The sequence below is a fragment of the Delphinapterus leucas genome, chromosome 6 (genome assembly GCF_059928025.1).
Source record: "Delphinapterus leucas isolate spDelLeu-1000000601 "Yukka" chromosome 6, BTC_Dleu_Yukka2, whole genome shotgun sequence".
Taxonomy (NCBI): Eukaryota; Metazoa; Chordata; class Mammalia; order Artiodactyla; family Monodontidae; genus Delphinapterus; species Delphinapterus leucas.
In genome coordinates, this window is record NC_143134.1 from 76,201,210 (window position 1) to 76,216,817 (window position 15,608).

At 46.3% G+C, this 15,608-nt stretch overlaps 1 protein-coding gene across 3 annotated transcripts in view; it reads right to left on the reverse strand.

Moving 5' to 3' along the window:
- Window positions 1–15,406, reverse strand: part of KLF9 (KLF transcription factor 9) — a 54,683-nt gene extending 39,277 nt beyond the window's left edge. For all 3 annotated transcript variants that reach the window (XR_016393569.1, XR_016393568.1, XM_022573530.3), the window contains exon 1: window positions 13,916–15,406. Coding sequence is in view for 1 of the 3 variants with exons in the window: in XM_022573530.3 (XP_022429238.1) it covers window positions 13,916–14,420 (505 nt within the window). In the remaining 2 variants the exon portion in view is untranslated. The remainder of the gene's footprint in view (window positions 1–13,915) is intronic.
- Window positions 15,407–15,608: the final 202 nt, after the last annotated feature.

Consider the following 15,608-nt stretch of genomic DNA (forward strand, 5'->3'; position numbering starts at 1 on the left):
AAAAATTAAGATAGTGTGATACCAGCATAGGAAAAGACAAATCAGTGGAGCAGAGTCAAGTCTGAAGATAAACCCAAGACTACAGGGATGGGCATTTCAAATCAGTGAAGAAAAGAATGTTTAATTCAATAAATGGCATAGATATCTGGTAAAAAAAAAAAAATTAAATCTGGATCCCTACCCTTATACCTTACACTTAAATTCCAAATGGAATTATTTACATTTACTATACACGTAAATGTAAAAAATAAAACCATAAAGGTAAAAGAAAATATAGGTGAATATTTTTAGAATCCTGGAATAGGGAGAGACTTCCTAAACATGAAATCAAAGGCAGTACCCTATTTGAAGGATAGTTTTAAAATACTTAAAAATGTTAAACTTCTGCATGGTAAGATACATATACATACACACACACACATAAGTAAAAAAATTTAAGAACCAAAACAGTGAACGAATAAAGGAAATTGCAGCCTATGACAAAAGGTTAAAATCTGTGGTACAGAAGGGACACTAGCAAATCAAAATGAATAGCCCAACTTAATAAAATTGGGCAAGGATGCAAACAAGTAATCTATAAAATAAGAAATACTAACATCCAATTAATAAATATATGAAAATATAGTCAATCTTATAAGTAATCAAAACATGCCAATCAAGACACCAATGAAATACACATCAGGCTGGTAAAAGTGTTAGAAAGTATATTCATATACCTATCATTGATGGTGGCATGAGGAAATAGGCATGGGTGGAAATTAGAATTGTTCCAGGACCACCTGGCAATACATTTGTCCAGGAATTATTTGTGGTGACAATTAGGGAGGAACACAAAAATATACAAGGATACCAACATTGTTTATAAAAGGTAAAGCTTGGTGACAACCTAAATGTCTAACAATAAAGAACTGGTTTAATACTTTAGTGTTCCATACAGTGGAATAATATGTGCCTGTTAAAAAGGTACTAGATTATTCTATACAGAAGATGTTAGCAATACACGGCTAAGTGAAAAGAGCAGTGCATGATCTGCTGTGTATGTGTGTGAACTTCTAAGGAGAGGAAAAATCCTGGAAGAATATGTGCAAAAAATGAACAATAGTTATCTACAGGTGAGGGGATAAGCTCTACTTCTTTTTGTAATTTTCCCCTATGTTTTCTGAGTTTTTTAAGCAAGTACAAATTTCTTTTATAATGAAAAGTCAGAAAAGTCTTACACAAAACAAAGGTAACAACTGTTTTGATGCATATGAGTTCAAATTTTTCCACCAATGGATTGATCAAGATCCGATTCCATTTGAGGGGTGGGTGGTTTACACTCTATTGAGAAATAAACTCCAGTGTCCGAGACCAAAGAAAGGCAAAGAATCCTTCTGCTTCCTTCTCAAATTGTTAGAAAGTGAGAAACTTTCAGAGTAAGCTACATGTGTTTTCTCACTCCTCCCCCACCTCCTCCTCTCCTTTTTCCATATGTGAAAGGAAAACGGCCCTTGAGAAGAGACAGGAATCTCCCTTCAGATACCAAGTGACACAGGCAGTGATGGCAGGGCTGCCTCACCAAGGAGCAGGAGAAAGAGGCGCAGATACACAAAGCCCAGAGCCCAGCACAGTGTTCCTGGTGGAGCACCAGCCCACACAGTTGCCGCAACCCAAAGCCATTGACACCCCACTGTCCATTATCATCGGTCCTCCTTCCCCATGGGAAAGCAATGCTAACCTGCAGGTACAAAAATGTGAGCTTTGCTTTACTGCTTTTCATTTCCACACCCAAGTGCAGAAGCACCCATACACTTGCATCGTCTGGGTACAGCCAATTCTACATTTCCCTGCATAAATCATTCAAATTAATATCAAACTCAAAAATCAAGAAATTTAAAAGCCTCCTGTTCGCCAGAAATGTTGCTACTACCTACACAGGTAGATGTCCTAAAAAGATAAAAATTCTTGATAGCTTCAGAAGAATCCTGCCTGAATGCCATCCCATCACATTATGGTTTGCTCCTGGCCTCTCTCTCTGAATCCCTCTTGTGATTTGGTTTCCTTTTACATTTCATTTGTTGATACAACGGACTCACTATAGAGTCTGGATGTGAGATTTTACTTCCTGGTCCCTGTGATTATCTGTGGAAAGCAGCCTATCTCCATACTTGAGGTTCTGAACTGGGAAGTGGGTGTCCATAACGTCTGCCATGCAGTACTTCCTCACCGGAAGCTGGTGCCTAGCTATTTGGAAGCAAGCCTGTCTGAATATTGCTTGCACATTCCCAACCTCAACTGATCTGTGAGATGGCACATGTGCCAGGACCTCAGAAAGGAAGACAACAGACAATAGAGTCTTGACTCTTTAGGTTCTCAACCCAGCAAGAGATATATCATTATGCCTTGATGTCTCCATTACCTGGCCCCCAGCTCAGCAACTCTGAAATGGCAGAGACGTAAGGTGACCTACCCACATCCACACAGCTAGGTCCAGGCCCAGATTAGCCAATTCCCACGACTGCATTCTTCCTCCCACCCCAGCCTGTACTGCCTCTGCCCAGTTCTTTGTGGAAAAGAGAAATAGTAAATAAATAACCTACTAGGCACTAAACATTGAACAGGATATGTAAGTTTGATGGCAAAGCTATGCTGAGAACGTAGATTCTTTGAATCTTTGCATTCTGGGTTATTTTTATGACCACCTTAATTCAAACCCATCCTGTTTCAGATGAAGCCAACTCAGAGAGCCAATGACTCGCCCAAGGACATCCTTAGAACCAGTTTTCAAATTCTAGCTTCAGTTCTGAGCACTGAACAAGATTAGAGGTGAAAGCAGAACACAGGCCTTAACTAAATGTAGAGACAGCCTTTTTCCGTGTTTTTCTAATCCTCTTACTCCCAGGCCCTCCTTTCCAGATGCATTGCCTCGGGGAGGGAAGAGACAGTTTAAAACAAGTAAGTTGCTGCTAAGCTTGAGGTTTCAAAATAGAGTTTTTAAAATGTAAAGCAGACCCTGAAATCCTCAAATTCTCTTAATTTGCCAGAGCTTCGTAGCAAGACCTGAGCTATAGGGAGAGAAACTGGAGGAGCTGATACAGAGGTCTGAGCAGTGCAAGCGTTCTGGACTCTCCTATTAGAAACAGTCTTGGGCAGTCCCAGAGGCTGACCACTGCTGCCTGGCCCACGGCATGCCTGGAGCCTGTCTGAGCCTCTCTAGGGAAGTCGCCACACACACCAGGGCACCTGAGGAGCTGGGTAGCCACGCTGAGAAAAGGGTCTCAAGTGTTTGCCTAAGTTTCCACCCCTCCTAATGCTTCATCTGACGACCAGGACCCAAGCTGGTATATGGCACCCTGGGGGAGACAAGCAAGGTCAAAGGATGGCACGCAACACGGACAGCCCTTCCATGATGCCGGAAGAAGAGGTGAGGCTCTTGCCCACTAAGTAGATCACTCCCAGGAGAAAGAAAGGCAAAAGGAGAGACAGAGAGAACTCTGATTTTGTGACTATGTACCCAAAAGAGAATAAAACTTAACACAAAAGAGACTGAGAGACCCCAAATTGCCAAGATAAAGTTTGTCCGCCAACAGCAGAAATGGTGGGGAGGGCAGGGGGGCTCAAGAGAACTCAGTTCTCTTTGGCTCAGAAAAGACAATGAGCAAACCAGGAAGACACAGGAGGCTGTTGTCTGGTTAGTGGATGCCTCCTCTACCTGCTACCCAGGTCACGGCACTCGCAGTGACCCAGAGTGACTAGTGACGGTGCTCCAGCATCAGGTTTCCAGCTGTTTCTCTCTGGGCTCAACCTCTGTACACTGCTGGCACGAGAGTAAGGCTGCGATGACCACAGATCCTACTCACACATGCCACATGCGCCATCAACACCTCATTTTTCCAGCTTTTACGGAGTGAGCCACTAATTCATACAGTCTGGTGTTTGTCACCAAAGACCACGAAGAACGGCAGGGTTGAGCTGTCCAGCTCTTACCAAACAGCCCCTGCCTGACTCCCTCAGCCCTCCTGGGGCAGGCGTTCCTGGACAGCGCTTTGAAGTTTGGGAGCAAGCAGGGCACTGAGAAAAAATGACTCAGGTCAGAGGTGCAGACTGTGTCTCTTTCACACTGGGAACCCCCGCTTCGGTGGGTAACGCTCAGCAGACAAGCATCTTGTGGCTGGCCATGGGTATGAATTGCAACACCCAAGGGGGAAAGCAGCTGTTTGGTTGTCATTCTGCTTATTTTCATTAAAACAGCAATGGTACAAAACTACTGTAGAATTATGACAGCATAGGGATTTAAGTCATTTTTATATGTTTTTTTAAGTTATTAAGATCTAATTTTTGCCTCTTACGATTTATTGCAGTGTTTTTGTTGGGCATTACGTACACCAAATAGATTTCTGAATCCCATTGGGAACCACCATATAAACAGCTCATCTTTGTAAAGACAAGGCCTCTCTCTATTAGCACACAAGGTGACAAACGTTCATGTAAACACAATTCATTTCTCTGGGCATTAAAATAGACGACTGGAATTAAGACCAAGTGAACGGTGCCACTGATCACATTGTTGCCGCTATACGTGTTCCGTGTGAGGTTTTGGGTACTGGCTTCTAGAACATCAGCCTATGGGGCTGATCCTGACGATAAGAAATACGTGTTGAAATAATCTATCTTTTACAAAGACTATTTAGTATACAGCTATCTTATAGGTTGAACTCCAAAGAGAGTTCAGAGCTCTTTCTCTTCAAAGGGGAGAAAAATGAGAGAAATTGTTGTCATACTAATCTGTCTCTCATTTTGTCAAACTCTGCCTTTGGGAATATCCTGTCTGTAGTTCTAAATGGGTGGATTGAATGAACAGCTGTTGGTTTTGCCTGTCTGGCACCTATTGCCTCTTTGGGGTAATAACCAGCACACCCTGAATTTCCTTTTGGAAACCACTCCTTCCTCACTCTGAGTTTACGTAATTCCAGGCGGACGACCCCACACCCCAGGCCCAGAGGTTGGATGTGACCCAGCTGTGCCACAGTGACTGAGTTCAGGGACAGGCACAAAATTCTGTGTTCTGAAGCCTGAAGCCTGGGACTTTTGCTGGAATCACTAGGAAAGGGGAACTGTCTTTCCACAGGGCTTGCTGAATTGGCAGGATGGGACTCCGAACTGCTGGCAGCTATCTTACCACCGTTCAGAGACAGCCTGCCGGTGAATGAAGCCAAAGCAGAGGAGAGCAAGGCTGGGCCAGGGAGAGAGGAAGGCACTGACCGCCTGTATCCAGAGATCCCTAACACTAGAGTGACCCCAAAGGTGGTGGAAATGGCAACCTATAAAGTTCTCATTTTTACTAAGCCAGTCCAAGTTTGGGTTCTGTTCCTTACAACCAAGAGGCTTGATTAAAACAGCTGTGGACCCACAACTGGGATCTTTTTCAACTGGAAGGATGAAGGTTCTGGATAGCTACTGGAAAATACAGGATAGGTTTGGCCAGGTCCATGATTTCTGAAGGTATTCCTCACCAAGCTTCATAAAAAGAAACCAGAAGCCAGAGCTAGAACCCAAGAGTAGAGACAATGGTGGCTTTGGGGCCAAATCCAAGAGAGCCATGCAAAACACAGGGTCTCTTACTACTGGCAAAAACCCAAGGAGTCCTCGTCAACAACCGTTCATGGTGCAACTCCAAGCACCTAGAAACATAGTAGGAAAACTTCAGAGTAACCTTGGACTAAGTTAACTAACTCCAATTCCTCCTACAAAATGAGAATAAGAGTACCTTCCTATCGCATAGGACTTCTGGGAGTTTAAATGTAACAATGTGTGTAAACCATTTGGCTTGGAACGTAATACATGCTGGATGCTTCATTATTATCACTATCAATAGCATTATTACTAGTATTAATAATTTATAATTATTATTACTATCAATACTATTATTATCCACAACATTCACAGTACCTGCTGTCAACATCTAGCACACCTCTTTGCATGTAACAGTTACTCGATAACAAGTATTATTTAAATGAATGAGCTGCTGCTGGATTAATGTGGAACTGTAAACAAAAATTCTAAGCACCTCAAGGGCTTCTGGCCAACACATGTAGGTTATTTTTAATTGTAATATTTAGTATATGGAGACACTGTGTTAAATGCATTAAATACCTCATCTGAATTAAGTTTCATAAAAACTATGAATATATAATTACTGAACTCCATTTTACAGATGGGAAAACTGAGGCTCGGAGAGTTCTCATAATTAGAAAGTGGCAGAGGCAGGATTCAAACACAGGTCGGAGGGACCCCTAAGCCGGTGTTCTACTGGCTCTACCTACTGCCTCCCTGCTGAAGGTAGAGACCTCTCTGGAGACCCCTCATCTTCAAGTTCCTTAGGGTGGGCTGGTTTCCTTCTCACAGGCCTTACTCTGCTTTTCTGACTGCCTCTGTCTCATCAAAGCTGGCTCCCTGGAAGGGAGAGATGGTAAAATCTCCATCTCTCTGATGAAAGAGGATCTGTAAGATTCCTTCCAGTTCTTAAATGTCCATAATTCTCAGGCAGAATTTTTGTGCTTTTGTCTATTGCTTGCCTCACTGCCCCACTTCGGTTCAAGTCAGGTCCTCTGGGAGGCACTTCTAACACAACGGAGACTCGCCATGGAAAAACGTTCACACTTTGTTTAATACAAAATACTGCTGCCTGCTTTTCAAATCCTTGTCATTAGTTTTGTATGACTTAAGCTCCTGTCTCTTTATTTTAATCTATTTAAATAAAGTCCTCACTTCAAAAAAAAACAAAAAAAGGGCTCAATCAGGGCCGAATTCCATTCTGCTGTTCAAATTTGCGATCATTTTCAATTTTGGTTAAAAAAAAAAATTCACATGCCCAGTGGTCCTGGGCTTAGAGGGTGAGCTTACTGGTTCTTGCAGCTCTAGAACCTTTAGATTTCAGATCCAGATGTTCAATTCTCATCTCAAGACTCGAAAGGCTGATAAACTGAGATTACAAGGGAAGCCTGCGGGTGCACCGTACACCGTTGTAAACATGGGCTTTAAGCACAAATAGAAAGGATGCCTTGGAAAATCCCACGCATGAAAAATGGATGCCTCTCACTCCCTTAGTGGGAAAGGCATTCTCTATGAATAATAACTAACGTTAGTCCTATTATTTGCTGAGGGGACCGTGTGAGGCTGGGATAAGACAAATGTCTACTCCTGGCCTTAATGCACCAAAAAGGTATTAAAGTTTTGGGAGGGCTCCAGGAAGGGAGGAGTAGGAAATCCCACAAGCAATGGCCTTGGCCGTTCCCATAATAAAAGGGCAGAGCTCCTCCCCCACCCCCCCACCCCGACTGACTCCACCTCTGCCCTTTCACTCCGTTAATTTGGTTAATGCAAAGCAGCTCTTTAAACCAAGGTTAAAACAAAACAAAAAAATGTTAACCAGATTGAAAAATCCTCAGGAGACCATGGGGAAAAGGAATCCAAACCTAAGAACTGCAAAGAATTCACAGTGAAGGAAGATCTCCATTTGGCTAAGCTCCGGCCTGGAGCACTTCAACTTCCAAGGACCCCATGTCCTCATTGTGCTGCTGAGGAAACTGAGGCTCTGGTAGCTTCTACGCTCTGCCCAACGTTACGTGCCTGCCAAGGCAGAGAGCCAGACTTTGAACCCTGGTGGTGTGGTTCCAAACCCTCCAGAGCACCCCCAATGCTTCAATGGAACAATCCTTATCTATCTGAGAGGGTTAAAAAAAAAAAAGCATTCACTTTTTTACAGACAAAATGATGGATGTGATGACCTCTCAAGGTCACTTCCAACATCCAAATTCTATTCTTTTGATACTAACAACTGCTTACCCCAAATGCTCTGAGTTGGGCTTAGGCCTGTGACTAACTTCCCAACAAAAAGTGGGCCAGAGCAAGAGACAGGACTGCTCAAAGACCACAGCAGAGGATCCCATTTCTTTCCCTTTTTAACTGTCTGTGGGCTTTTCTCCTTCCTTTGCCCCTCCTTTTTGCATGTGTTGCATAGAAACAGAAACTGCCTTTGTACCAATTACTAGGCACTAATTTACGCTCTTCAGTGGGCACGGGGCTTGCTGGAGAAACATTAGGAAAAGGTGGGAGGGTCGGATGTGGGGGAGGATTCTAGCAGCAGAGGCCTGGAATGCTGCAAGCTCTTTCTCCAAGCCTGAGAACAGACAAGAGGAGGAAAGAAAATTTAAAAAGTAACTGGAAAAAATTTTTGGAAGACTAACAAAATTGACAAAGCTGGCTTTCCTTTTTTTTTTTTTTTTAAATCAAGTATGCTCACGATCATAAGGCATTCTGAAATCAAGATGATGGTCAAGAAATCTGACTCTAACCAGGGCACGATGTCAGGTTGCTTTAGGGGCTCCTGAACGAGTGAATACTGGGAAATCACCCACCCACTTTTTTTCTCAATGAGCTTATTAAGGAAGACCATTGTCAGCCGCTTTCCCAATATGTCACATGATGTTTCTCCCTGGGAAGTTAAATCGGGGAATTTCCCACAGACATTGCAGAATGATTAGTTCCTAGGATAAGCGTCAACAGTTGAGCCAGGAATGTATATCTGACCCTTATGTTCAGAGTCTCAAGAACTGATTTCCCTCAGGTTACATCTTTGCGTCTGAAGGTAATGGGATGTTACCATCAAAACAGCATGCTGTGGACTCTGGTACCTCCCTCCCTGACCCAGGCTCCACTTGCATTCCTCCCCTCTCTCTTCTCACCACTCACAGATTTGAGAGGAAAATCACGGGAAACAATGGTTTCACTCTGTAATTCTACTCCACTTGTATTTTCTGTTGTGAGACAGTAATCCCGCCAGCAGCAGCAGTTCTTCTAAGGCAACTCCGCTTTGTCTTGCTAGGGCAGCTAGGTGCAGGATGATGAAGGATGGGGTGGGGGGGGAGGGAAGTGAGGAGGGAGCAACTGGTCCTTCCTACTTCCAGGACTAGGAATAACGAGCTGTTAGGCCCCCTCACAGGCCTCAGTCCCCAGGGTGAGATTACAGCAGTGAGCTGGGGCTCAAGCAGCTGTGGGCCATCTTTCCTTGGAAGCAAGGGAGTCTCTAGCCTCTTGTCTGAAACCCAGAAGCAAACCCTGCAGGACATCCTTGCAATTCTTAGACTCCTATCATCCTCCACAGCTAGAGCCCATTTGCAGTCCTTTGCTCTCATTTTTTCCCCGACAGGTTACATGAGCCTGGGTCTAGACAGTCTCACTGGGGATGGGGATGGGGGGTGAAATCGCCCCCACAGGGCAAAGATTGGCTCTTTGGCAGGTTATAAAAGTCTTAAGCTATTACAATGGTTTGTGGCCTTATAAAGGGGCACAGTACATAAGCAGCTCTACAGTATATCTGTGGTACTAAAATGTCACGGGGAGGACAATTATAGGGGAAAAAATGGCTAATCTCCTTAGGGGAGAGAAAGTGGAAGAAAAGGTGGCGAAACGATGATCTATGCAGGCCCCACTCAGACTTAATTGTAAATACATCTTGGATGAAGCATGTCAGGCTATGAAATACCACTCTACATCACTTTGGGGAGCATTATGGAAAGAAGAAGGGGGCAGAGAGGTGGTTTCCTTAAGGACCAACGCACAGGGCTTCCCTTCTACTCAGGAAGAGAAGAGCAAGTGGGAAAGACTGGGCAGGGGCTAATTAATGGGCTGCCCAGAGGCCATTTCAACACCCTGCCCTGTCCCTCAACCCCTCCCTCCTGGGTAACGGAAGTGGGTCCTTCTCATACCTCTGATGGTACTAGACTCTCCCGAACCAAAAAGTTGACTCCAAAGCTTTTTGTAGCAATTAAGGAAGAAGAGTTCATGAGGCACAGAGCAGGCCTGGCTCCTGTATAAGCAAACTTTTAAAACTTTAGTCTCAGGGAAGGAAATCCGCCTGAGTTAGAGCTAGCCAGTGATGGATGTTGCTAAAGGGGCCAGAAAATCTATTTCCTGTTTGGAGGATAACTTCCATGGTGGGAGCTACCCAGGTCCCCTCCACCAGATATTCTAGGTAGCCCAGAGAAATGTTCAAACAGGATAAAGAGAAACAGAAGCAGCCACTGCTGGCTGCTTTTGCAGCTCTTGTCTTTCCTTGTTTTTCATGAACTTCCTTCTGCCCTATTAAAAAAGTACATTGTTTTAAAATTTTTCCCACAAAACTGGGGTGTGCTGATCGGGATTTAGGGCTTTCTGGTTTGCAGAATCCTGTAAGCAGTGCCCTTAAGCTCAACCCATTGTCACCATTTGGGGACAGCTGATTTAAGTCCCTCCAAAAAGATAGTAAATGTACCTGGCATGGAAGTAAGGCCTAAGGTTTCTATCACTGCGATGGCAACCTAGCATGACTCTACATCAGCTGGTTCTGATGACTTTTGAGCTGGAATTTGGATGCAGTTGTTTACCTCTCCAAAAGATACCCCCATGTGTGTATGTGTGTGGGGGTGTGACTGTGTGCATGTGCAGGGTGACCACAAAGTTAGGAAACTTGGGATAATCCTTTTTTCTTTTCGCGGTCCTAGAGAGGATGAGGGGACGTGGGAGAGGGTCTGGGGAGTCAGTGGGTTTGGGTGTGGGTTTGTGGAGGCCAATTTGGGGTGTGTGCTCAGAGGTGGGGGGCGGCGTGTGGATGTGGGGTGTGCCAAGATAAACTTAAAGTGGGTTGCATTTTCAAATAATAAGCTCAGTATGTTTTCAGGAAAAGTACTCCAATGGGTCTAATACTTAATCAGAAACAATAAATACACTCTAAAGTGTCCAAAAGGTCTGGAGACAGAAAAGTTCATATTCCTTGTACTTTTTCTCAGATTAACCATGGATCCACTGCTTAAATTTTAGAGGTACATCACCTGAGAAGATATCTGATCTAGAGGGTGAAGAAAAACAAACTGAACACAGTATTAGAAAATGTAAAGTACTGTACTACTTAAAAATAAGTTTCTTCTATGTTTCCTGATTTTAAGCTCTGCCCAGTACACACAAACTATTATCTTTGCACAAGAATCCAAGTTCAGAGATAGTACCCTATCTTGTGGATTAAGAAACTGAGGCTCAAACAGAGAAGAGACTGCAAACTTAAATGCCAACAGAGACCATGTAAATGATTAAAATAAGGGACACTGCCTCATATAAAGAACGGTCAGTTCAAGCCAGTTGTTGCTGGGCAGGAATTCAGACGCAGTATTGCCAGTTCATTCGATTTTTCCAGAGAAGCCAGAAATCTGGATTTGTGTGGAAATCCTGATTTTTCCATGTTAGTGACAAAATCTTTACAAACCCTGTGCTAGTCAAGCCAAACAAATTTGCAAAGCAAATTCAGCAGCAGACCTCTAGTTTACAAACTCTGACTTCAAGGAACTAGGTTAACATCTCACAACTGGGAAACAGAAGGACAAGTCAGAACCCACCTCAGTCCACCTCAAAGGGGTCTTTTCTCTTAGGATACTCTAGAAATAACTGCACTGAACTAAACACAATTTTAAGTGGCTCAACTTCTAAAGCCACTGGTTCTGGGACTTCCCAGGTGGTCCAGCGGTTAAGACTCTGCGCTTCGATCCCTGGTCAGGAAAGTAAGATCCCGCATGCCATGCAGCGTGGCCAAAACAAATAAATATATAAATAAAGCCACTGGTTCTATAAAAGTGGCATCTGTATGAGACTCTAGGAGAAGAAGAGCAAGCAGCAGGAGGGATTCTGGTTGGGCCACATTGTGCAGGGGGGGTGTGGCTGGAATTTTAGTTCTTAAAAAGTCTTCACAAAATACAGACATTCCAATTGCTATCTCTTGGCCATCTTCTGCGTTTAATACCAGCAAAAAATAGAAAAATTAAAAAAAAATTTTCAATCAAGATGCTACCCCACCCTAAAGACAATCTAACTGGAAGCTGAACGGGAAACTTCCAAATGCATGAGGCTTCCTACGAGTCTCTTATTTAGAGTATCCCTTGCACACACCTTCTCTAGCAGGATTACACTTCTGACAGTCTTTACAGAGGCTGAGGTTTTTGTCCAACCACGTCCTAGCATTACAGAGCCCCCAAACATAAATAAGACACCTGCAATTACCACATCATTAGTTTCAAAGGACTGACTGTAGCATATAAAATGGGATTAACACTTCACTTCATTTTCCACGCTGGACTGTGTAAAAGGTTCTCCTGAAACAACTGAGCTCACTTGCCTCATGGAGAATTAAAGAGCAGCGTGCGTGCACGCACACATAAGCAGCCATTTTTATATGCCTGAGAAAATCACTCAGCAGAACGGCCCAGAATGCTCTTCTGAGTTGGACAGACTCAGGGAGCTCACAGAGAAGCTCCGCAGGCCTCCCCAACTGCACAACTGGGCAGCTCCCTGAAGGAGAAAGTGCCTTTGCTCAAGGTGGCAGTGGGTGTCCCTGTGAGCTGAACTCTGGGAACATGGCTGACACAGCCAGGCCCGCCCAACAGCTGTTGGTGAGTAACACCCTCTGGTTAATATACCCCTACTTCACCCTGGGAGCCACGCTAAAGGTCACATCCCCCAAGCCAGGCACATCAACCTTACAGACACAAACTTTAAAATGTGCTGTTTTACGGCAACCTAGATGACAACCGCAAAGAGAACCTGATTTTGCATTAACCATGAGGAGGATATTCAGCTTTACTCCTGTGCCAGCAGCCACCTCCACAAGAAGCACTTTCCAAAGGAAATAAAATATGAGATGCAGTTACGTGGCCTCTCTTAAAAAAAAGCAAAACCAAACCAAACCAGCCAATGATCATTTTGAAACCACAGGCCCACGGCCTCATCTTAAAAGTACCAACAATTACACCAAAAAACGACAATACTTTCCAAGTAACTCCAACAACCTCCTCTTAAACATGGTGTTATAGGACAGAGGGGAAGGAGTTCATGAGAGGACCAAGCACTGTGCTTCCTTATCAGAACAGCAGCTGTTAAAGGAACCTTACTATAGATGGGGAGTCTGTGTGAATGCTTTCCAACTTTTTCTGAATATGTTAAACAGAACCAACAGAATTGGCTGACCAAGGTTCCTATAAGTCTCCAAAGCCCATTTTATACTGCAGATGTCTTACCAGCCACATGCATCTGATCAGCCCTGCCTTTGGCTCTCCCTGGGAGAGACCCTTCCATGGGGCCTCCAGAACATCCCAACGTTCATTATCAGCCTTGACCTCCGGCAAGAACCACACCTCCTCACTAACTGCTCTATTCAGGGTGGCGGGTGCAACCTAAATCACGTGGGAAAAAATCCACTCTGAAATCTCATTAAAAAAGCTAACTAGTTGTGAAGTTAACCAACCATCACTTGATCAAACTTCTCTGCTGCCTGAAGCAGTGTTATTTTAAACCTCTCTGGGGACTCTTGGCCAAATTTAAAACCACCTTGGCAAGCCCTGAAAAGTAGCAAGCATACAGCTAACCGAGCCCTTAGTCATCCCTAAAAGGTTCCATATAATGTGCGCCGCTTCTCTCCAGTTTCGGCCACTTCGCGGCAATCCCACAAGACAGTAAAATAAAAAGATACGCCATTTGACTGTGCCCCCCAACCCCCGCCAGCGTCTGTCCAAGTGGGGTGGCCCCAGAGTCGCCGGGTGCGGGAGTCCTGGGGGGGGCGGGGCGGGACAGGGGAGGGGCGGCACCACTCCCCATGAAGCCACGCACATCGGCTGGCACTCGGCACTCACTCTGCCCGCCAGGTTAAGGCTCTCCGTGGCTTCTAGAGGCTGGGAACGATTAAGGAGTGAGCTTTCCGTCTCTAACCGGTTCAATCACTTTAAAGAGTTAAACAGCATCTCATCCTAAGTATTTGCACCCTTTCGGCCGAGCGTGGTGTCCTTTAACGCCCAGGAAGGCTGCCCGGCCAAAGGTTAACTAACCCGAGAGTTGGGTGGGAGAGGGAGACGCCGCTAACCTGTATGCACTCTGTAATGGGCTTTGAGATGGGAGGATTTTCCATAGACTTTCCCACAGCCACTGTAGGGGCACTTGTGCCTCTTTTCGGAGGCGTGTTTCCCCTTCGCAGCCACTCCAGGGTGGAGGAGGGAGAGCGGGCTGGGCGCGCTGCCAGGATCCTGTCTCTCCTCCGGGCTGTGGGAAGGACTCGACCCAGATTCGGTGGTCACGTCGCTGTCGGATCCCATATCCTCATCTGGACTCTCCAGGCTGTCGCTGCACACCGAGGGGGTCTGGATGGGTCGGTACTTGTTCAGGTCCAACAAGCTCTTGGCGATGGTGACCAGCGTGCAGTAATCCTTCCAGGTGTCCCCCGGGTCACCATGCTCCTTGGTCACCTCGCGCTCAGGTAGTCGCAGCCGCTCGGCGTCCGGAGCGCCCCCATGCTCCGGCACCGCAGCGCGGTTCGAAATGGAAACCAGACACTGGGCAGCCACGAAGTCCATGTAGGCGGCCGCGGACATGGTGCGGGCGACAGCAGCCCCGGAGGCGCGGCCAAACTTGGCGGTGGCTGCGGAGGTTCGGCTCGCCGTGCCCTGGCCTCGGACGACGAGCGCGGCGCGGCGCGGCGCAGCGGCCAAGGGGGCGGGGGCGCGGGGCGCTTCCGACTCGCAGGAGCGCCGAGGCGACCTCAGCCCCTCATCTTTACGTAACCGGCAGCGCCTCCGCACGCAGCATCCACGGCCCCGGGCTCCGCCGCGCTGCCGCCTCTTGCCGCCTCCGGCGCCCAGAGCCGGGCGCAATCTGCCCGACGGGCACGCAGTCTGCTCCGAGCCGGCTCCCCTGGAAAGATGCCACACGTGGCGGTCGTCGCAAGTTTATTCGACCGAAAACGCCCCGAGGCGCTGGGAGAGGAAACTGCAAGAGAGGTACACGCCCTCGGCCGCCTTTTCAGTCGAGCCAAAGCCCTAGGACATTCACCCAACCACCCGGACGTGGGTGGCAAGGGCCGGACCAAGCGCCAGGTCTAAGAGACACTTTTCCCCCAGTCCACTGACGGCTTCTGAGCCCCTGCTCTTGCCGGTCCGCACCGTTCCGGCATTCTCTCGCTCAGTAACAATTTCGCAGAATCCCATCACGTCACAATCCAAACCCCCTCCAATTGGCCAGTGGGGACGGTGATTCAACTCTGTTTACTTTCTTCCCCTGCCAGTCAGAACAGCCTTTCGGTGGAGAGGTGCGTCTAGAACTGAGGCGTGCGGCCAATCCGACAGTTCTGTTTCGATGCCTCGTGCTACCTCTACAGCCTCGAACGCTGACATTTAAAAGGGTAACAGCCGGGAGGCTGGAAAGGAGCAGCCGCGCATCTCTGGGAGTGTCTCTCAACCCCTTAGCCGGTCCAGGCCTCTTGGCTCACGTTCCAGCTTGCGGAGCTGTGGGATACACCTTCCCTACTCGGTTGCGTTCCTTCTTACGACAAAAGAGAACTTCAGTTTCATTTTCCAGCTCGCAAACAGTTAAGTGACTTCCTGCAAACGCTACAGTCCCAGCAACCAGTCTTCCAATCAAAAGTAAGTTGGTTGATGTCACTGACATTGGCTCAGCCAATCAGAAGGGCATTCCGAAGGCCAGCGCTGCACACTTGTAAACGCGAAGAGCTGTAGTGAAACTGAACACATCCTTGTACTTTGTGTTGCTGATGGGAAAATCGA